Source organism: Phyllobates terribilis, unplaced genomic scaffold, assembly GCF_046119375.1.
Source record: "Phyllobates terribilis strain yellow unplaced genomic scaffold, ASM4611937v1 Scaffold_11__3_contigs__length_659146591, whole genome shotgun sequence".
NCBI classification, from domain to species: domain Eukaryota; kingdom Metazoa; phylum Chordata; class Amphibia; order Anura; family Dendrobatidae; genus Phyllobates; species Phyllobates terribilis.
In genome coordinates, this window is record NW_027362771.1 from 130730342 (window position 1) to 130757486 (window position 27145).

General features: G+C 42.8%; 1 protein-coding gene across 1 annotated transcript in view; it reads left to right on the forward strand.

Annotated features, from left to right (window-relative positions):
* ACSS3 (acyl-CoA synthetase short chain family member 3) overlaps nucleotides 1-25130 on the forward strand; it is a 137744-nt gene extending 112614 nt beyond the window's left edge. Inside the window, exons 11-17 of the mRNA XM_073651614.1 lie at nucleotides 1557-1652; nucleotides 19673-19736; nucleotides 20221-20302; nucleotides 20394-20516; nucleotides 20790-20889; nucleotides 20985-21160; nucleotides 24658-25130. Of these exons, the coding sequence (XP_073507715.1) occupies nucleotides 1557-1652; nucleotides 19673-19736; nucleotides 20221-20302; nucleotides 20394-20516; nucleotides 20790-20889; nucleotides 20985-21160; nucleotides 24658-24726 (710 nt within the window). The 3' untranslated portion in view covers nucleotides 24727-25130. The remainder of the gene's footprint in view (nucleotides 1-1556; nucleotides 1653-19672; nucleotides 19737-20220; nucleotides 20303-20393; nucleotides 20517-20789; nucleotides 20890-20984; nucleotides 21161-24657) is intronic.
* Nucleotides 25131-27145: the final 2015 nt, after the last annotated feature.

Sequence of the window (27145 nt, forward strand, 5' to 3'; positions counted from 1 at the left end):
CATTCACTCATTCCTGCTTGAGAACGTGATGACTGTCATTGGGGTATTTGGAAACATTTTTGGCAGGTGTACGTTGGCTCAGAAGGATATTTAGTGTTGCTAAAGATAGGCGGAGTGATTCGCTGAGTTCAGTCAGGTCAGTAGTATCTGGAACCTCAAAGGGAGGCTCCTGAATCTCTCACCTTCCAGGACCCTTCTGTGGCTTTCGAATAGCCTGAGCTTAGACGATGTCCTATATACGACCTGCCACAATGAATATTAGCTGTGGCTAAACAAAAGTCACACTGCGAAATCCAGAAGGTAAGAGATTTGCGAGCCTCCTGTTCAATGGCCAGAGACTACTGACGTGGCCGATGGTCCGGAGTCCAGCGAGTCAATTCACCCTTCTCTTATTGTAACAATAAACATGACCAATATTGAGCAATTGTGAATTTAATATCTATATGAGCTAAAAGATCTACAGGGGTAAGTTTATCAAGGCCTGTACTCCCCTTTTCCGCTGTTTAAAAAGGGGCCAACTTTGGTAAAAATGTTTGCCCACTTTTCTTAACAGTTTTGCAAAACACAAAATAAACAAAAAAAAATAATGAGAGTATTTTGAAAAGTAAATATTTATTTGGGGGAGTTCAGTAATTCCCTCAGCGTAATATTTGGTGTGATTTGTTTATAACACCTTACACCGTAACAGTCAATCATGGTTACATCAGATTCCAATTCAATATTTTTTACTTTTGAGATGCTGTTCAAAGCATAGTACAATTGGATTTTGGTTTGCTTAGCATCTGAAACTCTGGATCGATTCCCATTTTCAGAAAGACGTCCTCAATGTATAAATTCAATCAGAGGTAACCCAAAAAACGCTTAAAGGCAAATAATCATCTGAGCCCTCACTCCATCATGCCCCACTGGCGTATACGCATGGACATACCCACATGCTCTACACACATACATATGCATATTCTCAATAGGCCGACATATAAAATATACACATTGCAATGAATATGCACATTAACCACAAATATATAAAGGGCTATAAGGGTTTAGCTCTCTGGTAGCCACTTGGATACGCACAGGGTTTTTATATCAAAACAGCATAAAGTTTATTGTCCATTATATACTTTAAAGCTCCAAAATGAAAACAGCTTTTCTCCAGTACAAATGAATCACATAAACAGTCCTTTCTTCAGGCGTAATCAAAGTAAATGTAGCAGCCTCACCAAGCTCTGTATTCCATTCAGTATCAGCTCAAGCAGTTCACCAGACAAACACACCTCTGTTGAACTCCAGCCCAAACTCCACTCTTTTGAGCTAACTCATTTGCTGTTATTAGGCCTGTAAACCCCGGGCTGGATTTTTGAAACAAAATTTTCCACCAGGACTATTTTGCTTGCTCCTAAATTTTGTGGGTGCCAGATTTCAGATCTGAAAAAAAAAATGGTAGGTTGCATAGAGCAGTAATAGGACTGTGTTCACGAGCGCTAATTCAGTATTCTATCTTGTTCCTAGTATAATGTGATGCTTATATGAAAGAGTTCTAATGACATGTATTTCTCTAGAAACTGGATCTCCTATATCCGCAACATGTACTGGTCTTGGAAATTCATTGGCACCTCCTCCAGGACAAGCTGGGAAGCCTGTCCCAGGGTACAATGGTAAGTCAATGCACTCCACTTCACTTGCTTCAACCACCATGACATTTTATATTGCTTTCAATAGATTTTCCTTGCTTCAGCAACTAAAATTACTTCGATTTTATCAAAAGATAAAGCTCTTTTCTCTGGAGAGCTTTAGGAAAATGGCAGGATTAGAGGCCTGACTGGAGTATAAATAGTGTAAACTGGCACGTGGCTTTATACAGTGGGTACGGAAAGTATTCAGACCCCTTGAAATTTTTCACTCTGTTTCATTGCAGCCATTTGGTAAATTCTAAAAAGTTAATTTTTTTTCTCATTAATGTACACTCTGCACCCCATCTTGACTAAAAAAAAAAAACAGAAATGTAGAAATTTTTGCAAATTTATAAAAAAAAGAAAAACGGAAATATCACATGGTCATTAGTATTCAGATCCTTTGCTCAGACACTCATATTTAAGTCACATACTGTCCATTTCCTTGAGATGGTTCTACTCCTTCATTGGAGTCCAGCTGTGTTTATTTAAACTGATAGGGCTTGATTTGGAAAGGCACACACTCGCAGTGCATTTCAGACCAAATGAGATTCATGAGCTCAAACGAACTGCCGAAGGAGCTCAGAGACAGAATTGTGGCAAGGCACAGATCTGGCCAAGGTTACAAAAGAATTTCTGCATTACTCAAGGTTCCTAAGAGCACAGTGGCCTCCATAATCCTTAAATGGAAGAAGTTTGGGACCACCAGAAGTCTTCCTAGACCTGGCCATCCAACCAAACTGAGCAATCGTGGGAGAAGAGCTTTGGTGAGAGAGGTAAAGAAGAACCCCAAGATCACTGTGGCTGAGCTCCAAAGATGCAGTAGGTAATGGGAGAAAGTTCCACAGTCACCCATCACTGTAGCCCTCCAACAGTTGGGCCCGATGGAAGCCTCTCCTCAATGCAAGACATATGAAAGCCCGCATAGTTTGCTCAAAAACACATGAAGGACTCACAAACTATGAGAAATAAGATTCTCTGGTCTGATGAGACGAAGATAGAACTTTTTGGTGATAATTCTAAGCGGTATGTGTGGAGAAAACCAGGCACTGCTTATCACGTGCCCAATACAATCCCAACAGTGAAACATGGTGGTGGCAGCATCATGCTATGGGGGTGTTTTTCAGCTGCAGGGACAGGACGACTGGTTGAAGGAAACATGAATGCGGCCAAGTACAGATATATCCTGGATGAAAGCCTCTTCCAGAGTGCTCTGGACCTCAGACTTGGCGGAAGGTTCACCTTCCAACAAGACAATGGCCCTAAGCACACAGCTAAAATAACAAAGGAGTGGCTTCAGAACAACTCTGTGACCATTCTTGACTGACCCAGCCAGAGCCCTGACCTAAACCCAATTGAGCATCTCTGTAGAGACCTGAAAATGGCTGTCCACCAACGTTCACCATCCAACCTGACGGAATTTGAGAGGATCTGCAAGGAAGAATGGCAGAGGATCCCCAAATCCAGGTGTGAAAAACTTGTTGCATCATTCCCAAGAAGACTCCTGGCTGTACTAGCTCAAAAGGGTGCTTCTACTCAATACTGAGCAAAGGGTCTGAATACTTACAGTGGGGAAAAAAAGTATTTAGTCAGCCACCAATTGTGCAATTTCTCTCACTTAAAAAGATGAGAGGCATGTAATTGACATCATAGGTGGACCTCAACTATGAGGGACAAAATGAGAAAACAAATCCTGAAAATCACATTCTTTGATTTGGAAATAATTTTTTTTTCAAATTTTGGTGGAAAATAAGTATTTAGTCAATTACAAAAGTTCATCTCAGTACTTTGTTATATAACCTTTGTTGGCAATGACAGAGGTCAAACGTTTTCTGTAATTCTTCACAAGTTTGGCACACACTGGTACGTTGGCCCATTCCTCCATGCAGATCTCCTCTAGAGTAGTAATGTTTTGGGGCTGTTGCTGGGCAACGCAGACTTTCAACTCCCTCCAAAGGTTTTCTATAGGGTTTAGATCTGGAGACTGGCTAGGCCACTCCAGGACCTTGAAATGCTTCTTACGAAGACGCTCCTTTTTTGCCCTGGCTTTGTGCTTGGGATCATTGTCATGCTGAAAGACCCAGCCATGTTTCATCTTCAATGCCCTTGCTGATGGAAGGAGGTTTGCACTCAAAATCTCACAATACATGGCCCCATTCATTCTTTCATGTACACGGATCAGTCGTCCTGGTCCCTTGGCAGAGAAAAAGCCCCAAAGCATGATGTTGCCACCCCCATGCTTCACAGTAGATATGGTGTTCTTTGGATGAAACTCGGCATTCTTTCTCCTCCAAACACGACAAGTTGTGTTTCTACCAAACACTTCTACTTTGGTTTCATCTGACCATATGGCATTCTCCCAATGCTCTTCTGGATCATCCAAATGCTCTCTAGCAAACTTCAGATGGGCTCGGACAATTAATGGCTTAAGCAGGGGGACACGTCTGGCACTGCGGGATCGGAGTCCCTGGCGGCGTAGTGTGTTACTGATGGTAGCCTGTGTAACGTTGGTCCCAGCTCTCTGCAGGTCATTCACTAGGTTCCCCTGTGTGGTTCTGGGATTTTTGCTCACCGTTCTTGAGATCATTTTGACCCCACAGGGTGAGATCTTGTGTGGAGCCCCAGATCGAGGGAGATTATCAGTGGTCTTGTATGTCTTCCATCTTCTAATTATTGCTCCCACGGTTGATTTCTTCACACCAAGCTGCTTGCCTATTGCAGATTCAGTCTTCCCAGCCTGGTGCAGAGCTACAATTTTTTGTTTCTGGTGTCCTTCGACAGCTCTTTAGTCTTCACCATAGTGGAGTTTGGAGTGTGACTGTTTGAGGTTGCGGACAGGTGTCTTTTATACTGCTAACAAGTTCAAACAGGTGCCAGTACTATAGGTAATGAGTGGAGGACAGAGGAGCCTCTTAAAGAAGAAGTTACAGGTCTGTGAGAGCCAGAAATCTTGCTTGTTTATTATTGACTCAACACTTATTTTCCACCAAAATTTAAAAAAAAATTTCTTTCCAAATCAGACAATGTGATTTTCAGGATTTGTTTTCTCATTTTGTCTCTCATAGTTGAGGTCTACCTATGATGTCAATTACAGGCCGCTCTCCTTTTCAAGTGGAAGAACTTGCATAATTGGTGGCTGACTAAATACTTTTTCCCCCCACTGTATGACTATGTGATATTTCAGTTTTTATTTTTTAATAAATTTGCAAACATTTCTGTGTTTTTTTCCAGTCAAGATGGGGTGCAGAGTGGACTTTAATGAGAAAAAAAATGAACTTTTTAGAATTTACCAAATGGCTGCAATGAAACAAAGAATGAAACATTTAAAAGGGGTCTGAATACATTGCTTACCCACTGTAGGTGTACTTGTTTAGACAAAACAAATGCTGTATTTAGTTAAAAATAAAATAAAATCTGGCCACGTATTAATCCTGTCCAATCTAACATAATTGATGTCCCTGAGTACGGTTAGGATGACATGCCTTGTTCTTAGGGACATCAATCAAAACCGATTGGGAAGAGAGTAGAACCTTCAAGGTCAGCGGTTATATTTTGAACTGGGTTGTCCCAGATTAAACAACCCCTTTTAAACCCATAATAGTCTTAATAGACATCCCAAATAAGCCTAAGAGAATCAGCCTTGACAAAGTGTGAATACATGCAAAATGGCAATAATCCTAGCTTCTTTACATTCTGTTACCATACTTTACTAATATAGCCCACATTACATACATTCTGTTACCCTACTAATAAAGAGCCAATTCAGATAGCTTGAATGTCTCAGCTCTTCTTTTTTGGTTATATGGCTTTATCACTCCAACATTGTGCAATCTGTGGAGCACCATCATGCCCGAGAACAGTAGGTGAGTACAGGGAACTTTTCTGTAGGGCTGATTTTGTGACATAAAAGGCTATGACTCTCTTCATAAAAGATTTTTTGTGTATATCTCAAAGTGTAGTTAAGTCCTGAAAATCATAAGCTGCTTCCTCTGAGATTGCAAACTCCTACTTTGATGCCTCTATAGAACATGTAGAAAATAGAGATAAGCGAATTGATTCAGTGCTTATCGATTATGTGTCTGAACGCAAATGATTTGCTTCACACAAATTGTCTAAAATGCTGCCACCATTTTACACATTTCAGAAGAATGCAACAGTCAAAGAAGGATTGCATGACCTTAGGAAGACTACTCCCATAATTATTTTCAGTGATCACTTCACATCTTCTAGCACAGTCAATCAAAAGGGACTACTCTAGTATTTATAAAAGCTAGAGCAGGAAATGCAGCAGGCATTTTGTGGTGAATCTGGATAGTTTTATGGCGTCACAACCTCGGAAAAAAAGATAGTACTAAAACTGTGTGACCGTATTCACAGGTTGCGCTAGTGTTGCATTTTTTGCTGCAGTTGTTGCCAAAACTCTACTACGATCACAAATGAATACAAAGCGGCCGCAATATGTGAACGCAACCTAAAGATAGAGTGTGTGTGACAGCACATCGTTGAAGAAGATTAGTGTGTGAGAAAAGCAGAATTGTGTCATAAGTATTTTTCAGGGCAACTGAAGGCTTTGGCGTACTTTTGATTCACCGTAAATTGATTTGCCCTCAATGCATATTCCCTTGTGAAAATTCTGGTGAATTTTAATTTGAAAAGATTCACTTATATCTAATAGAAAAGAGTTGTCCTAATGGCGCAACCACTTTAAATATGAGTTACTAAATTGGAAATTAAGGCAGCACCTTGTGCCCCTGTAGCTGGGTAGCATGAGGCGACTCTATTAATAAGTATCTTTGATAAGACATTACCCTCCACTACACCACTCGCTATCACTACCATTATTTTGGGCTTTCACAAAGTTCTTTTACTTCATAAAGGGCTTTTGGGGAAACATTGCTTTGGCTTCAAAAGAATAAAGAGCATGAAAGTAAAATCTGCCTTTTGCCATTTATACTTGCTGTATTAGAACAGCGGTGAGACGTGTCAGAATCTTTTATCCATAAACACTTCTGTCTCTTTCATGCAGTATTTCTTCCTGGGGAAGCTTTGGGAAGTGTTGAGCACATACAGAAGGTGCTGTTCACAGCTTTGAAGTTATTTGATATGCAGAACATCTATTCTCTGCACCTAGATAATCTCAAAGCTGTGAATCACACATGTAAAGCATGAAAGTGAACTGTAATGACAAGGCTCCAGAAATGTAAGTTATATTATTTTAGATATGACAAGACCTAAATCTTTCCTGCCATCAATGCAAGCCCTGGGGAAAAGAATTCTAAAAGGAGATGAAGTGATAAAGGACTGCTCTGCGTCTGGCCAGAAATGGACAGTACTAGTCATACAATGGACACACATCTATGCAAGAGTGGTTGACCCCTTTTTTTAATAATATATATATGAGTCTGGCCTTGACCTGACAGTAGTACCAGATGTGTTCTCCAAATTGGTCTGATAGGTGAGTTAATTGGAAAAATGGAAAGGGCACATGGGCAGTATAAAGGCCCCATACTCATTAGACTTAAGTCGTTCAAACCCACTCATTTTGTCAGGATTGCATATCTAATGTGTATAGGGGTCCCTTGACAGTTGAGCTTAGATACTCTATCTCTTTTTCTCTCAAAACTGCTGCTGTGTCTGGCAGCAAATTACTCTTCTCTGCCCATCAACAGATGGGATGTTGGACCAGAAAACTGTCAGCTGAACGATTGTTTGGTCAACAGCTGTATTGGCCCATTTACACTGACCAATGTCCGATAAGTAATGCGTGCCAATTGTCCATATTCAAGCCGATCGTGGTTGTCTACTGAACAACCACTGTTGTCTAAGAGACCAATGAACAATGACGGGGACAGAACAATCACTTAACACTAAAGATCAATACAGATGAGTAGAGAGACAAGTAACAGAACACCGGCACCATTCAGATTGCCTACCTGCAGGCAGTTCAGAGAGCGTCAGTCCACAGATGGCCAGAGATCGCAATCAGCAAGTGCTCAGCCCGAAACAGGGAAAACCTATAATGCTTTGTAAGTAGACAAAAGTTTGCACTCCAGCAAGCGATTTCAAATGAAGAACCTTTATTCCTTATTCATACTAAAACCTGGAGCTGGGGAAGCAGGAGTTCTTCAGGACGATGGCTGTTTCGCACCTAGCTGGTACTTCAACAGGTCCAAATACCAGTTGGAATCATTGAATCCCTAGCTAGGTGCAAAACAGGCATCGTCCTGAAGGACTCCCGCTTCCTCGGCTCTAGGTTTTAATGTGAATAAGGAATAAAGCTTCTTAATGTGAAATGGCTTGCTGGAGTGCTGCCTTTTTTGTCTACTTACAAAGCATTACTTAACACTAAAGTTCTGTCCCCATATACAGTACATGTTATTGGCACAACATCACGTTTACAAAGGGCTGTCGATAGCAATCATATTTATGCATGCATAAAAATCAAATCTTCCAGCAAAACATTATCATTTGTCGGCTGTTGTAGGCATGTTGACACCTAAAGATAATCAGGAATGAGTGTCCCTACAAATGCTCGTAGGATTATTTAGCTTGTGTAAAATGGTAATAAAATGAATAGACATCTTAAAACGCAAGTGGTCGATAAAGAGGTAGTGCTTAGGCCAAGGTTGCACAGAGTAGAGGAGACTCCGCAGTAGTAACACTGGGTTTAGACATGTTGTCCACGGCTGTAAAATGACTGCCGATCATTTATATAAACACAGGACGATATGTTGCAGATAACAATTTATAATCCTGCTTAAAAATTAATCTCGCATGACAAATGATCGTTTTGCTCATTTATTGGATGTTTGCCTGTTAGAAGGGTCAATAGGCGTGTGTTCTCCATGTCACCGTGTCTAATTTGCCTTGGAGGAACATGTTGAGAAAATTCATACATTCAAACAGACGTTTGCTTTTCTCCATAGAGGTCCTTAATTAGATGGAACTTTTCATATTCAAAAACAGCATATAGCTGCAGATATAGGCTGAATCTGCAGGTAAATAGTATTACAATCATTATTGTCTGCCTTACTGGAGCATTAGTTATAGGGAAAAAAATAGTTTAAATCCTTCCTGCGTTTGATCTCTTCCATGCACAGGGTTGATGAATGGAGCGGTTAGTTATCACTCACTGGTACTTTGACACCCTCTACACCATCTGCATGCCTGTGTTAAAATTAATATAATCAGCATTACTTGGCTTCTCCTACTCCAGCTCTGCCTCTCCACCGTTGCTCTGGTCTCTAATAGCTGCAGCAGTGACATCATGTGTGTAGCACATGTGATTGCTACAGACAGTTACTGACCTCAACGGTTCGTGCTGACGAAACTGGTATCAGTGCTGAACAGATATGACTTCACCAGGGCCACATTTATAACATACAGTAGGCACATACTGTCACGGGTGTGTCAGAGGTGACAGTCGCCTGCAGTTGGTTGCAGGAGATCTCTACGTTTGGCATTACAGACATCTTCTTAAAGGCTGGCTGTCTCTAGACCCAGCGGCTACCTCCCTCTGGCTAATTATCTCCCTGGCCTGGGTGTATAAATACCTGGTGTGTCTGAGAGGGAGGTTCCAGCGATATTCATTACTACTTGTGAGGCTTTAGCAAGAGCAGTACTTCATCCTCTCTGGAGCTTGAGGCCATGTGCGCATTTGTTTGGAGTCATCTAAAGCTAAGCAATTCCCTCCTATTTGTCTACCTTTTGTTGTCTATAGAGTTTAGTGGAGATCAACTAGTGCTCTTCTCCTTCCTTCCCTAGCCTTAGCCATATGCCAGGGAAAGTCAGGGCGAGGCACGCGTGCAGTGATTTGTGCAGAGTCAATATAGGGATGGTAGTTGAGACAGGGTGACACTAGTCCAGCCTATGAAATCTCCACTCCCCCCTTTCCGTAGTGTCTGGGCTCCCTTTCCCTCTTCCCTCTGTGTTGCACTAAGTCTTTCCCACGCCTTGCGTGACATTATCGCCGGCCGAGCACGTTTTGAAAAGGGGGGGGAAACTGACTTTTTTTTTTTTTTTTTTTCCTGTGTATCTTTGGGCGTGGACTTTTTTTTTTTTCCTTTCTCCTTTGGTATGGGTTCAGTTGCAGAGAGGCTGCACAGGCAGTCTCTGGAGGTGAATGACCTCCACGGTGAGGTACAGCAGCATCAGCGGCTACAGCATGACGATATGGGGGTCACTGCAGATAGGCCTGCCCAGCCTGAACCCAAGATTGCCCTCCTGGACAGGTTTTCAGGAGGTAGGGACAAGTTTTTTTGTATTTAAGGAGGCCTGCAAATTATTTTACACTCCATCCCTATTCCTCCTTAAATGCGGAGCAACGGGTTGGAATTGTGATCTCTCTACTGCAGGGCGATCCTCAATCCTGATCGTTTTCTTTACCGCAGGACTCGGTTTGTCTCCAGTCTGTGGAGGGGTTTTTCGGGGCTCTGGCCCTTATTTATGATGACCCTGACCGAGTTGCCTTGGCTGAGTCTGATTACCCTGCTGAAAGGCGACGTAACCTAGTCAGTGGAAACGTACAGTTCGGAATTCCGTAGATGGGCAACAGATTCCAAATGGAATGACTCGGCCCTTAGAAGTCAATTTTGTGAGGGGCTTACTGAATGGTTGAAAGATGCCTTGGCAGTATATGAAACCACTCAGTCCTTGGAGGCTGCCATGTCTTTGGCCATACGTCTTGATAGACGCCTTCGTGATAGACGGGTGAGACCACCTTCTCCAGCGCCTTCTTGTCGGGGTTGTGTACCTCTGCCGGGGGTGAACCAGTATTGGGGGTGGTGGAGGAATCCATGCAGTTGGGGGGGTGTCTCTGCATCGTACATCTCCATGGAGATTTGCAAGAAAAAAGGCGTATTTTTTTTTTGTGGGAAAAAGGGACATTTTGTTGGAACCTTTCCTTCTATTCCTAAACAAAAGGAGACTCCATTAACTCTTGGTAGTCTGGAGTTGGATAAACAAGGGTGGATTTGTGGCCAAACTGCAGTTCCCGCTTTGTCCTGACAGTAGAGGTGGTGCTAGAGAGCAAAACTGAGAAAATGTCTGTGTTTGACAGTGGAGCTGGAGTCAGCATGGTGAATGCTGAGTTTGTGAAAACTCATGGTCTTGCTTGTTGTACTTTAGATAAACCTATTTCCATTTTCACCATCAACTCGGCGCCATTTGCACAGAAAGCATTTACTCAGAACGTACATAATGTAAAACTGAGGGTGGGCTCAGATCATTGTGAAATAATCTCTTGCGATGTTCTGGACAATCTTCCCACACAGATTGTTTTGGGTATCCCTTGGCTTGTTAAACATAATCCGTTGGTGGATGGGCAAGCCGGGGAGATTATTGAATGCAGAGATTACTGCCATGAGAACTGTTTAGATATTTCCCTTGGTACTGTCTCTACGGAAATATTACCTGCTTTTCTGTCTGGTTTTGAAGATGTTTTTCCTGAGAGGGGGTGTCAGGATTTGCCTCCTCATAGTGCTTATGACTGTCCTATTAACCTGACCCCCGGAGCTAAACTACCGAAGTCCAGACTGTATAATCTTTCTGGCTCTGAGAGACAAGCCATGAAGGATTTCATTGTGGAAAGTCTGAAGAAGGGACATATCAGACCCTCATTTTCGCCCATGGCGGCAGGGTTCTTCTTTATGAAGAAAAACAGTGGCGGTTTACGTCTCTGTTTAGATTTCCGGGAATTAAATCAAATCACCATCCGTGATCCATACCCTCTTCCTCTGATTCCTTAATTGTTTAGCCAGGTTGTGGATTGGATTTAAGGGGAGCCTACAAACTGGTTAGAATCAGAGAAGGGGACGAATGGAAAACAGCATTCAATACCACGGAAGGACATTTCGAGAGTCTGGTTATGCCTTTTGGTTTGACCAATGCACCTGCGGTATTCCAGCATTTCTAAAATTATATTTTCCATCATTTGGTGGGGAGGTTTGTGGTGGTCTATCAGGACGATATTTTGGTTTACTCACCTCATTTTGAAACTCATCGGGGCATCTTAAGCAGGTGCTCCAGATATTACTAGAAAAATGTGTTTTCTCTGTTCAGGAGGTGCAGTTTTGGGGGTACTTGTTGTCATCTTCAGTTTTTCGGATGGATCTGGGGAAGATCAGTGCAGTACTTGACTGGGAATGTCCCGAGAACCTGAAGGCTCTACAACGTTTTCTGGGCTTTACTAATTTTTACAGGAAATTTCATCCAAAATTACTCTTATAGTGAAACCCCTTACTGACCTGACTAACAAGGGGTCTGATTTTTCCAAATGGTCAGATGCTTCCCTCCAGGCTTTTTCTTCCTTAAAGAATCATTTTGCCGCTGCACCTATACTCAGTCAACCTGATGTTTCTCAACCCTTTATTGTGGAGGTTGATGCGTCGGATGTCTGGGTTGGGGCTGTGTTGTCTCAGGGTTCGTCCCCTGGTAAATGGAGTCCATGCGCCTTCTTTTCTAAAAAAAAAAAAAAAAAAAAAAATTGTCTTCAGCTGAGAGAAATTGATGTGGGTAATAGGGAACTTTTGGGGATCAAATTGGCGTTCAAGGAATGGCGACATTGGTTTGAAGGGGCGGTCCATCCTATTACTGTTATTAATGACCATAAGAACCTGTCATATCTCCAGTCAGCTAAACGTCTCAACCCTCAGCAAGCCAGAGGGTCCCTGTTTTTTACTAGGTTCAATTTTCTTGTCACTTTTTGTCCAGGGGTCAAAAATGTCAAGGCTGAAGCTTTGTCCCGGAGCTTCCCTGTTGGTGGTGACCATGAGAACCCTGCCCCAATATTACAGAAAGGGGTAGTCATTTCAGCACTTTATCCTGAACTGGAGGGTGAGGTGTTGGAAGCACAGGGGAACGCCCCTGCCTCCTGCCCTTCAGGGAAGTTATTTGTACCATCTGATCTGCGCCGCAAAGTAATTAAGGAACAGCATAACTCTGTGCTTGCTGGGCATCCAGGTGGTAAGGCAACCGCGGACCTCCTCTCTCGTGGTTTTTGGTGCCCAGGATTGCATCGGGATGTAATTGAACACGTAGCTGCTTGTAGTATTTCGCATGTTGTAAGGTTTCTAATAACCGTCCATTTGGTACTCTTCTTCCGCTACCTATTCCTAGTAGGCCATGGATACTTGTCCATGGATTTTATTACTGACCTACCGGTTTCTGCAGGCAAAATGGTGGTTTTGGTGGTAGTAGATAGGTTCAGTAAAATGATTCATTTTGTCGCATTTCCTTCCTTTCCAAATGCCAAGACACTTGCTCAGGTGTTCATAAATAAGATTGTGAAGCTTCGCGGGATTCCCTCCGATGTGGTGTCAGATCAGGGGACCCAGTTTTATTTCCTAGTTCTGTTCTCGACTGGGGGTGCAGCTGTCCTTTTCCTCTGCCTTCCTCCCTCAGTCGAATGGACAGACCAAGCGTGTCAGTCAGAATTTGGAGACCTACCTCAGGTGTTTCGTTTCTGAAAATCAGGAGGATTGGGCATCCTACCTACTGCTGGCAGAATTTGCCATTCATAATCATTGTCAAGAATCCACTGGCAGGTCACCATTCTTCAGTGCATACGGTTATCACCCACAGTTTGGTACCTTTAGTGGGGGAGGAGCTTCAGGAATTCCTGAGGAGGAACGGTTTGCTTCGTCGCTCTCCTCGGTATGGCAGGTTGTGCTAAGTAATTTAAAGATCATGGGAGACGGGTATAAACATATGGCTGATAGAAAACGCTTGCAAAGTCCGGACCTGAATGCGAATGACTTTGGTTGTCTACCAAGAATATAAGATTGAAAGTTCCTTCTTGGAAGCTAGGATCTACGTTTATTGGTCCTTATAAAATAACCGCAGTTATTAACCCAGCAGCGTTTCATCTTGAACTTCCTCAGGCCCTTAAAGTCCACAAAGTGTTCCATAGGTCCTTACTTTAAAAAATATGTGGAAACTCTTGAGCCCTCCCCTCTACCATCGCCCCCAGTAATGGTTGATGGTAATCTGGAGTTCCAAATGTCGAGGATTGTAGATTCTCGTCTCCAATGTCGTTCTCTACAATACTTGGTGCACTGGAAAGGCTATGGTCCAGAGGAGAGGATTTGGGTTTCAGCGTCAGAGGTGAACGCTCCCAGATTGGTTGTCTCATTTCACATCTCTCTTCCTGAGAAACCCAGTCCTGAGTGTCCAGAGGCCACTCGTAGAAGGGGGGTACTGTCATGGGTGTGTCAGAGGTGACACAGTTGCCCTGCTGTTGGTTGCAGGAGATCTCTATGTTTTGGCATTACAGACATCTTCTTAAAGGCTGGCTGTCTCTAGGACCCAGTGGCTACCTCACGCTAGCTAATTAGCTCCCTGGCTTGGGTGTATAAATACCTGGTGTGTCTGAGAGGGAGGTGCCGGTGATATTCATTACTACTTGTGAGGCTTTAGCAAGAGCAGTACTTCGTTCCTCTCTGGAGCTTGAGGCCATGTGCGCATTTGTTTGGAGGCGTCTAAAGCTAAGCAATTCCCTCCTATTTGTCTACCTTTGTTATCTGTAGAGTTTAGTGGAGATAAACTAGTGCTCATCTCCTTCCTTCCCTAGCCTTAGCCATATGCCAGGGAAAGTCAGGGCGAGGCACGCGTGCGGCAATTGGACTAGTGTCACCCTCTCTCAACTACCGTCCCTATATTGGCTCTTCACCAGACTAGGAGGTCTCCACTCCCCCCTTTCCCTAGTGTCTGGGCTCCCTTCCCCTCTTCCCTCTGTGTTGCACTAAGTCTTTCCCACACCTTGTGTTGACACATCCATTATAAAATATGAATAACATACTTTTTTTTCCTGTTAAGAATGAAGAAATTACAAAATTAAACATAATTGGTATTGTCGTGTCCATGAAAGTCCAGTCCATCAAAAACTAAAATTAACCCATACGGTAAACTCTGACTAGAACAAAATCAAAACCTTAGAATCATGTTTTTTGGTCACTAGAGCCCCTTTAATAATGCAATAAAAATGATTAAGCATTGAAAGTACCTTTTAAACTGATATCAATAAAACAGTCAGCTCAACATGCATAAAACAAGCTCTCGCACAACTCCATCAATTTAATAATAAAAATATTACAGATCGTGGAAAATGACGATACGAACCAAAAATGTATTTTTTGTAAATTTTATCTTGACTTTTTAACTTCTGGGTCTTGTACATTAGTGGGGGGTTTCAGCCTTCCTTACCATGGCCATGTCCCTGAGCACTGAACCCCTTGTACTTCTGAACACTCTGGGAGGCTGCAGTTCTGGATTATTACAGCACTGGAGGATAATGGGTTGTGTGATTACACCCCAATATCTTAGTAATTTCAAGAGTGCTGCAGCCTTCTGTAAGACTTGTAAAAAAAATTTGACTCCGTTATATCTTTTTTAGCCCATTTTGCCTGAAGAAAACAAGATTCCTAATAATTCTGCACACCACCTTGATAAAGGGGGTTGTATCATTAGGTCACATCCTCCCTCATTACACAAATACACATCACCTGATCTGCCTTCTAGCTTATACAGCTTGGAGTTGGAAAATCTGCATAAAAGTGATGATATGGTCAAAATACTGTTGCCTAATAATTGTGAGTGTCCATATTTTTTAAATGTTCAGTGGAATACTAAGGCCACGTGCACATGGTGAGTATTTGGTGAGGTTTTTTTATCTCCGTATTTGTTACACTCCTGGTTTTGGCTTACAATCACATAAAAAGTATAATAGAAACATGTGCACCACTTCTGCATTTTTCACCCACTCCTGGTTTTGGCTTACAAATACTGATGTAAAATACTGACCAAATACTCAACGTGCAACGTAGGCATGTGACCTTTAAGAAGGGAAATCTCATATCAGTGCCTAATTTTATAATTAATGCTCCTAACATGAATACAGATGGCACAATACTTTATAAACCTAGCCATGTATCAAGTTATCTGACAAGTTAACATTGCATTGTACATTATACATTGCAACATGTTTATGTAACATCCCTGGTGGCGTGCTTGCATGGTGCACCACCTCCCACCATGCAAGACCGCAATCTTACCTGTCAGCAGATACTGAAACCAAATGTGCAGCCTGGACTGTGTCTGACTGCCTCTTGTCTGACTGCTTAGGGCGTCGGCGCGGCTTCTGCCTGTTTCTTATAGTTACTGTGTGCACAGTCCTAATGTGTCCCCAGCCTATTGCTGTGAGTCACTGGATACTTAAACCACCTCCACCCAGTAGGAGGTGCCTGAGCAAAACTTTCACTCAGTTTGTCTTTTGCAACTGGGTTGCCAGGTACTGTCCTGTATCTAGTCTGTTCTGCCACCCTGGGGTTTGAGTACCCAGGCCTGCTACCTGTATCTCTGACTTCTAGTCTGTTTCCGCCACCCTGGGGGCTGAGTTCCCAGGCTCGTTCCTGTATCTTGTTCCCAGTTCAGTTCCTGTCTGAACAGTGTCCTAGCCCGTTACTTGTTTCTCTCTATGTCCGTACCTTCCCTTTTCCTGCAGTGTCTGAACCTGCACCTAACTCCAACTCGTTGTCTCTGTACTTCTGTTTGTGAGTTTTGTGTCCACTCGCTACTTCATTGTAAGTACCTTGTGTGTATCTGGTTCAGCTTGTCCCCTTTCCCTGCCTCCGTATCTACCTCCTGTGTTCTAACCATCTTCCTGTATTTTCCAGTCTGTTCCATGTGAACAGAGCCCTGTCCTGTCTGCCTTCACCTTCTGCTCTGTTCTGCTCTGCTTGTTCACCGCTCCGGCGGTTCCGCTCTGCTCCGCTTGTTTACCGCACCTGCGGTTCTGTTCTGCTCTGCTTGTTCACCGCTCCGGCGGTTCCGCTCTGTTCCGCTTGTTTACCGCACCTGCGGTTCTGTTCTGCTCTGCTTGTTCACTGCACCTGTGGTTTTGCTCTGCTCTGCTTGTTCACCGCATCTGCGGTTTTGCTCTGCTCTGCTTGTTCACTGCACCTGCGTTTTTTCTCCGCTCTGCTTGCTCACTGCAATTGCAGTTTTGCTCGACTCTGCTTGTTCACCACTCCTGCGGTTTTGCTCCGCTCTGCTTGTCCACCGCTCCTGCGGTTTTGCTCTGCTAGTCCACCGCACCTGCGGCTCTGTTCCTGTATCCCAGAGTCTGTACTGGTCCCTATCCAGCCTGCGTTCATACCTGCCAGTATCTGCCTGTCTGCATTCCAGCCGTGCCCATCAGTACCCACCTGCCTTCATACCAGCCGTGCCTGCTAAGTACCCACCTGCCGTCATACCAGCGGTGCCTGCCAGTACCCACCTGTCTGCATACCAGCTAACCTGCCTGTTCCTGCATTCCCCGGTGTGGGTCAACAGCTGTCACCGGGGACTGACCTGGAGTAGCACCTGGTCCCTCTTCTCTGTTCCTCCCTGGTTCACGGAGTCGACTGTGCCGCCGTGCGACCTTGGTCGGACCGGGTTGATACTTAGTTACGCCCCTCCAGGCACTCCTCAGTTCATGGTCCAGTGGGATCACTAATCACGCTCACGCCAGTCAGTCCGGGCGCGAGCGCAACATTTTACAGGATGGAAGCCAATAGCAGCACAGGAGTACATCACAAGAACCACTATCAGCACAAAAATACATCACCACAACCACCATCAGTACATGAATGCATCACCACAACCACCATCAGTACACGAACATGTCACCAGAACCATCATTAGTAGATGAATACATCACCAGAACCACCGTCAGTAGAGGAATACATGAATAGAACGATCATATAAACATCACCAAGCTTAGTACAACGACTAATTGTATTGCATGAACCTACAACTCCTAGCATATCCTTACAACTGTATAGAAACATTAAGAGTTGTTTATAGCCATCATCAGACTGCAGACCATACAGGAACAACAGTACTGATGAGACATCTTATCACAAATAAACATTTACATCCCGATACCTTATATGTGTCACCTTGTCTGATTGGAGTCCTTCTCTTTTTTTTTTTTTTCTTCTCCATCTTGTACAGACACCATAATGACTTTTCATATCCACTGTTCATTTCTGCAGACTTCCTTTTTTTCTGGTCTTCTGCAGCTAATTCCGACACAGTGCCCTTAAAAATAACAGTGTGATTATAGTGCTCCTGAATAAAAATATCTGTCCTTTGCTGTGCCTCTGAATAATTATTCCAAACTGTGCTCTCTGCAGAAAATATGACTCCCACACTGTTCCTCATATGGTACATGCCCTCCATACTGTCCTCTCCATTCGAAACTGAGCCCCCTCTTCACATTGTCCCCCCACACTGTCTTCCCCTATTCTCCCCAATTTCTCACACTTTATCCCCTTGTCACACCCCCATCTGCAAACTGTGCCCTCACTGTCCCCCTCCACCCACAATAGTCAGTCTCTATACTGTGCCCACTTTCCTTCCCTCATACTGTCTCCTAACACGATTTCCCATAATACTGTCTCCTTACATATTTCTTCCCAACACTGTCGCCCCTTGCTGCCCCTTATCTATGCTGTGCATCTCACACTTTTCTCTTCCCATACTATCCACTTACATGTTTTCCCACCATATTGTCCCCTCACACTTCCTCCCCTACTGTCTCCACACACATTCTCCCACTCTCTAAACTGTCTTCTCACACATTTTTGTGCTCCAGATGCACTATCCTCATACATTCCCTTCTCACCATACTGTCTATTCACACATTCCCCTCGTTCCCATACTGTTTCCTCACAAGTTAAATACCCCTCCCCATACTGTCTTCTCACACATTCCCCCACTCCACAAACTTCTCATTCATTCACCTTCTCCCCATACTGTCTCCTCTCATATTTCATACCCCTCCCCATGCTGTCTGCTCACACATTGCCCCCTACCCATACTGCCCATACTGTCTGCTCATACATTTCATACCCTTCCCCAGTCTGTACCCTCACACCTTTTTCCTCCCTATACTGGCCCCTCACACATTAAGAAGTTAGATAAGTTTAGTGATATGATAGGCCTACCTAAAAAGATGTATTTTTAGAGCCCAGCTTAAAACTGTGGAAACCGTGAATTAACTGGATTGTCTGTAGTAGTGCATTCCAGAGAACTGGTGCAACATGAGAAAATTATTTAAGACAGAAGTAGAAGTTTCGGATTATAGAGGATGTTTGTCTTAGATCATTAGCAGATCAGCCTAAGTTTAGTTTTCAAAGGTGCATGACTCTTAAACTGATCAAAATTCACCAAATGATTTAATTTGAAAAACCTTTAAGTCACAAATACAAATTTCCCCCTCCTGTGAGCAGATGATAATTTTCTCCATTTTATTCTATTTTCTAAATATATTTGACTGCATTAATGTCTCCCTCTAGGCCATGACCACTTTTTTGACATTACTTTGACATTTGTGATCATATTTGAACAGTGACATTTAGTGGCTTGTATTCATTTGGACTTTTTTGGGGACCGTTTTTGCTAAAAACTGCTTAGTAAATAGTATTTGCATCAAGAGGTACAATTCTTTTACTCACTTTATTTATCTCATAGTTTAGCGTTTTCTACAGATTGATTCCAGTCTAGACTTCCTCTGTGACTCCACGCTTTTTTATTAGGACAGGTCACAGATAGTTATTAGCAAGTAGTGGATTACCTAGACTGGCTAGAACTGTAGCAAGCTTTCAGATCAAAGTATTCGGTTTTTATAGGATTACACCCTTTTGAATATAAATCAGTCATCTATCCAGCTATACAGAACAAGAAAAAAAAAATAAAAAAATGTAGAACATTCCATAATATTGGAATAAAGGCATAGATAAAATGGAATATGTGAAACCTGGTTCTTTTTTTCAGCTTTCTTTAAATCCTATATATTGTAGAATATGTATAATGCTGTGTTAACTCATTGAACAAAATGCATATCTCCACTGTGTGTGTGTGTGTGTGTGTGTGTGTGTGTGTGTGTGTGTGTATAATATAATAATAAAAAAAAAATATATATATATATCTTATTACGGTAAATGCACATGATCTTTTCATTGCAGTTAAAATATTGGACAGCCACATGCAAGAAGTGAAGCCAAACACTCTGGGAAATATTGTAGTTAAGTAAGTGATTTGGTCTTCGTACCTTTTTTTTATGTCATGTTTTCATTTAAAAAGAAAAAAAGCGGAAGCAACTACAATGACACCTGAGGAAAAAATCAATCTGCTACCTGATGGTAACACTCACATACAGTAGATGTCTGAATCTAGCCTTAATCAAAAGTGTGACGGACACCTGAAGATTGTCATACTCGCATGACCTTTTCTTTAAAAGCTGCAAGTAATTAATTCCCCTGCAGCATCCCTAAAGGAGAAACAAAGCATTACACGTTGCCCCGGAAAATCGGTAGACAGTCTGTTATGACTGGATCCTCCAAGGGAAAATCTGCTAGTGTAGCATCTCTACTCTGGCTATTGGAGGCCTTGAATGGAGGCCCCTTCTCCTCCTACCTTTACTATTAAGTCAGAATGATTGAATTTGAAATTGTGGTTTCTAATTTGGGGAACTGTTTTATTCTTTCTTTTTTTTTTTTTTTTTTTGCTTTAGGTTACCGTTGCCACCAGGGGCTTTTTCAACTCTTTGGAAAAATGAAGAAATGTTTAAAAGCCTCTATTTTAAGAACTTTCCAGTAAATATAACATTTAGACTACTTGTTAAATATCCACACACCAATATTATTTTCTGTTCTTCTAATTGTTTTTTTATTTTATATTTATCAGGGATATTATGACACAATGGACGCAGGCTACATGGACGAAGATGGATACGTGTATGTATTGTCAAGGGTTGATGATGTCATTAATGTTGCTGGACATAGGTTATCTTCAGGCGCCATTGAAGAGGTTGGTCAATCTCTCGAAGTTTCCTACCTATAACTGTTACAAAGTGTACAAATACATGTAGTACACATGTAAGGTGTGCATTTTAATTAATATCAGAAGATTATATAATTTTATAATAATGCTATTTAATATTGTCTGAAAGAAGATGGCTTACCGTACAGTTGGCCTGTAGTTGGACCTTTATGTCCTTCTTAATACCCATTTTGGAATTTTACAATACATCACATAATGCAATGTATCAGTTTTTTTTAATTTTTTTTCACTCATATGTAGTCTATATTACAACATAAGTCGGTGGCAGACTGTGCTGTAGTTGGTTTGGAAGATCCTTTGAAAGGACATATTCCCCTGGCACTTTGTGTCCTACGAAATGGTAAGCAATGTATTTCTCCTTCTTTTTTTTTTCTCCTTATATACGGTAGATATTTAGTATTGCACATTACCTAATATGCATATGAATTATTTTAGGTGTTGAAAAATCAACTGACAAACTAACCGAGGAAATAGTGTTACTAGTCCGGGAACATATTGGGCCTGTCGCAGCTTTCCGGAAAGTGATCATTGTAAAGCAGCTACCTAAAACGCGTTCTGGCAAGATTCCTCGCTCTACTCTCTCTGCACTAGCTAATGGCAAGCCGTACAAGGTCAGCCAACAATGTCAGATTGGCATAATGTGAGATGCATATTATATACTTGGCCTGATGGAATGTATGAATGATTCATCTGGATGGTAAAGCGCATTAGTAGTATTTTATAAGTCAGCAGTGGCATCCATTCTACTTCATTGTGTAGGACTGAGCTGACATATTCTGGAGAATATGCTTATCTCTCACTATGTATGCTCACTTAAAGGGACCTGTCATGTGGTATCTGATCTGAACATGGTATTTGAACTGCAGGCAGGATGTTATAGAGCAGCTGCTGATCAGATTCCTATACATTTTTGTGGGAAAAGTTTCTATAAAACTTGTTTTATTAATTGAAATCCCTGGTGTTTGTTAATCGCTGATAAGACCTGTATACAGTCTCCCCCGTATGACTGCGGACTGTGCATGCAGAGATGGCTGTTAATCACTGATAAAACCGCCCACTGGACTAATGTGCTTATAAACACCCGGTATTTCAATGAATAAAGTAGAAGTTATACTGAAACTTTTCCAACAAACCTACAGTGTGTGTGTGTATATATATACATTCTGCTCAGCTTCTCCTTATCTATACCATACTGTCCACAGATTCGACTGCATGTACAATGCCACAGGTTCGCTTTAATTCTTTAAAGGGAATCTGTCACACCCTGGGAGATTTGAGACCTCTAATATGGGCATACAGGTTATAGAAATGTAAATCTATACATACCTGTATGGCCCATATTAGAGGTCTGCTTGCAGAGAAATGTAGTTTGATAAAATCGCTTTTCACATGCTTGGCGTCCCCTGGACGCCAAGAAATCCCCACCTATCAGATTAGGAAGCCCAGAAATCCCCGCATATCATCCTATTATGCATATCCCCCCCCCCTCCAATGCATGTCACCGGGCCCTGTGATGTGCACGCGTCTCATTCACATGCACAGAGCATGAGGAGCACTTGTCACTGTGACTTCCCGCCTCCTGCGAATTAGAACACTGCAGAGAACAACAGGGCTGGGAGGAAAAGAAGCGCTGCTGATGCTCTGCGCATGCACAGGAAGGGAGTGAGATGCTGTGATCCCCTGCTGTAATATCTGTATACTCTTTTGCTTCCTCCCCTGCCCAGGAGCTGTGGTATGATCAGACCATGTTCCTGCACGGTCAGACACAGTCATTACACAGGGACACATTTATAAGATTATCTCAGCACAGGGACATTTTATTTAAACACATCCAATTATGGAAGTTATTATTATTCCAAGATCTATTGATTAAAATGTACTTTTGTTCGTGGGAAAATCCCTTTAAATAAACCGATGAATACATAGGAGTCAAAAATTCTTTCAAGGTGTTGGTGCTTAGTTATTCTAACACAAGTGCCATACCCTGATGCGGCCATAGTGCTATGTGTGATGAATGCTGCATATGGATTCATACAAGCTCTACTGAACTCTGGGTTCATATACTTTTTAGTGCCCCCTTGTGGTGGCTGCAGGCAGCAATAATTTTATTATTGAACTCCAAAGGTGTGTGAACGGAAATGAGGTTTTGGAGCCCTGTGAAAAAATAAATACATTTTATTCTTCAATTAGTTTCCACAGCTCGCCTTCTTCCCTCCATTCACAATGAGCTCTTCACAGGTCAAAGGAATTTCCCATAGACCTTAAAGAACATCACTGTATTGTTTCCTTAGGATCATGTAGTTATTGTAAAGCAAAACTATAGATGCTTTTAACAGCTACTCGGGCAAGTTGGCTGCCTTAATAATTATATATATAGCCTGGTTTTATACAATAAAATTTAAACTAAAAGCCAAAAATATGAACCTATCAGAGAATTTTTCATGATCTAGTTTTAATTATTGCAAATGTCATAGCTTATACAGTGCTCAAAAAAGTAAAGGGAACACATCCTAGATCTGAATGAATGAAATATTCTCATTGAATACTTTGTTCTGTACAAAATTGAATGTGCTGACAACAAAATCACACAAAAATAATCAGTGGAGATCAAATTTATTAACCAATGGAGGCCTGGATTTGGAGTCACCCCCAAAATTAAAGTGTAAAAACACACTGCAGGCTGATCCAACTTTGATGTAATGTCCTTAAAGCAAGTCAAAATGAGGCTCAGTATTGTGTGTGGCCTCCACGTGCCTGTATGACCTCCCTACAACGCCTGGGCATGCTCCTGATGAGGTTGCGGATGGTCTCCTGCGGGATCTCCTCCCAGACCTGGACTAAAGCATCCGCCAACTCCTGGACAGTCTGTGGTGGACGTGACGTTGGTGGATGGAGCGAGACATGATGTCCCAGATGTGCTCAATCGGATTCAGGTCTGGGGAACCGGCGGGCCAGTCCATAGCTTCAATGCCTTCATCTTGCGGGAACTGCTGACACACTCCAGCCACATGAGGCCTGGCATTGTCCTGCATTAGGAGAAACCCAGGGCCAACCGTAGCAGCATATGGTCTCACAAGGGATCTGAGGATCTCATCTCGGTACCTAATGGCAGTCAGACTACCTCTGGTGAGCACATAGAGGGCTGTGCGGCCCTCCAAAGAAATGCCACCCCACACCATTACTGACCCACCGGCAAACCGGTCATGTTGAAGGATGTTGCAGGCAGCAGATCGCTCTCCATGGCGTCTCCAGACTCTGTCACTACTGTCACATGTGCAAAGTGTGAACCTGCTTTCATCTGTGAAGAGCACAGGGCACCAGTGGCAACTTAGCCAATCCTGGTGTTCTGTGGCAAATGCCAAGCATCCTGCACGGTGTTGGGCTGTAAGCACAACCCCCATCTGTGGACGTCGGGCTCTCATACTACCCTCATGGAGTCGGTTTCTAACCGTTTGTGCAGACACATGCACATTTGTGGCCTGCTGGAGGTCATTTTGCAGGGCTCTGGCAGTGCTCCTCCTGTTCCTCCTTGCACAAAGGCTTAGGTAGCGGTCCTGCTGCTGGGTTGTTGCCCTTGTATGGCCCCCTCCACGTCTCCTGGTGTACTGGCCTGTCTCCTGGTAGCGCCTCAGCCTCTGGACACAGCAAACCTTCTTGCTATAGCTCTCATTGATGTGCCATCCTGGATGAGCTGCACTACCTGAGCAACTTCTGTGGGTTATAGAGTCCGTCTCATGCTACCACGAGTGTGAAAGCACAACCAACATTCAAAAGTGACCAAAACATCAGCCAGAAAGCATTGGTACTGAGATGTGGTCTGTGGTCCCCCACCTGCAGAACCACTCCTTTATTGAGGGTGTCTTGATAATTGCCAATAATTTCCATCTATTGTCTATTCCATTTGCACAACAGCATGTGAAATTGATTGTCAATCAGTGATGCTTCCTAAGTGGACAGTTTGATTTCACAGAAGTTTGATTTACTTGCAGTTATATTCTGTTGTTTAAGTGTTCCCTTTATTTTTTTTGAGCAGTGTACATTCACTTTGAAAAGTATTACCCTTTTTTTTTTTTTTTAAAGTTTTTCTAACTGTCCTGTTTTCTTACAGATTGGTTCGACCATTGAGGACCCTGGTGTTTTTAAAGATATTGAAGAAGCTGTACAAGCAGGACTGTGAATCAATAAGATAAATTTTTTTCTTAAATGTCCTAAATCTCTTTGGTACAAGAAGCAACTAGAACCGCTCTTTGAAGCGTGGAAAATAAACAATTTTAGGTTGATAACTGGAACTAAAAAAAACTACCATTTTGAATTTTATATTTACAATACCTGTAAGGGTTGTAGAGATATTGCATCAGTTTACTTTTGTATACAATTACAACATATATAGTATTTGTGTGTGTGTACATGAATACACACACGTAGAAATATTATTAACAAATAACATAGTTCAAAACCTCTTTTGCCACAGGACTTTGCTCTTTACTATGTCATTGTTACATGAAATCCTAACTTACAACCTCAAATGATTAACATTAGCTATGCGGTATGCCAATATTAAATATAGAATTTTTTTTCGTTTTTTGTGATTGTTTTTTTTAGTTCTTTTTCCACTTTCCACAACATGTTTGGCTATGGGCCAAACTAGATGGACTTAGTTTTTAGTTTTTAAGGTTGAAGGAAGACTGTTACTTCAGAAACAGCGCCACCACTGACCTTGGCTGTGCTTGGTATTTCAGATAATGTGTTCCAATACCATTCACATGGTCAGGGTTTGTGATGTTTTTGAAAGAGAGCAGCCATGTTCTAATCCTGGATAACCCATTTAAGCTTCTAAATTGGCAATATTGGTTAAATGGGGCTCTTTACTGTAACAGCTAAATATATTGGGAGGAATATAACTGATGTTGCAGTTACGATTCTTTAGATATCTTGAGGGTCCGATCTGGCTGAAATAAAGATTTGTGTGGTGAGATGGGGAGGAGGACAATTTGAAAGTTGCTCTGATTGCTGACCAGCTGCCAAATGACTAGTTGATGTCGCCTCAGATGTTGGAGTACTGTCGTTCTCAGTTCATATGAACCAAGACGTCCATGGTTTATTTTCCTCTTGCAGAGCCTGAAGACTGCAAAAGGATCATCTGTCAGCAAAGTGAAAAAGAACGAGAAGCCTGCGCATATGACTCACCACGTACTAGACCTTTCAGGCACTGTTGTGCCTCCTCCAACATCAATATGTCTGAGATCAATTGCTCCAGAGCTGAGATTTTGCCTCAGAGGATCTTTTAGCCACAAGCTGCTCATGTGTATGAACGAAACCAACACCCTCCTCTACTGTTGACCTCATGACCTTGGCACCCATGTCTAGTTCCTAGGTCTTGTCCTCTACAGAATCATCATTATCATCCCTAATTTGACTGACCGTTGCTTCTGTGTGGGAAATGACCTGAGCTCCTTTTCACTCTCACTCCCCCCACAAACATCTGGTTCCCACCTTGACATTTACTGTGGGGAAAAAAAGTATTTAGTCAGCCACCAATTGTGCAAGTTCTCCCACTTAAAAAGATGAAAGAGGTCTGTAATTGACATCATAGGTAGACCTCAACTATGAGAGACAAAATGAGAAGACAAATCCTGAAAATCACATTGTCTGATTTGGAAATAATTTTTTTTCAAATTTTGGTGGAAAATAAGTATTTGGTCACCTACAAAAGTTCATCTCAATACTTTGACCTCTGTTATTGCCAACAAAGGATATATAACAAACGTTTTCTGTAAGTCTTCACAAGGTTGGCACACACTGTTGGTGGTATGTTGGCCCATTCCTCCATGTGAGACGCCCTCCCTGAGCGTTGGGGTACCCGGAGCCAGGCCAATGCAGGGTGGCAGAGTGGGATGTCATCGTGGCCGTGACCCGGTCCGTGCCCAGGGCTGTCACATGAAAAATAATGGGCTTGTTGATGAGTCCACAGTCCTCTGAGGCTGATATTCTGGCAGCTTGGTTGGAACTACTCCCCACAGGTGGAGTAGGCCTCAGGGCAGTGTCAGATGGACTGAGTGGAGGGATGGTGGGTGCAGGGCCGCACGGGAATAACCAAGCGGAGACGGTAAATGAAGTCATCCAGGTTTTACTCACTTTAGTGAAGTAGCCGCTGCAAAGCTTCTCTTTGCCTCCCGCAGCACACTGCGGCCACCAGGAAGGGGGTTCAGCACTTCCCAGGTAGATCAGGAGCACCTGTCAAGACCCCGTCGGTGTGTTCCTCTCCTTCTCCCTTTCTCCTTCTCCTCCCGCTTGTGTCCCTCCCTGGGATCCACTAAGCCACCGGGCTTTTCCAACAGTGACGTGAAGTACACAGTCAGATATCGGGGGCCGGTCACCCCTCTTGCAGCAGGAATCCCTCTGGCTTGGCCAGAGTGAGGAATACTGGTGGCGACTCCGCTCCGTCCGTATCCCCCTGGGATCCTTTTGCCTGTGGAGCCTATCTCCTCTGCTCCCCTCCAAGGCCTTCTTAGAACGGGACCCTGACCGGGCAGAGACAGTGGTTAACTCTGACCCGCTCCTCGTCTCAAGGCCTGAGAACGAGGACCGTGAATCTT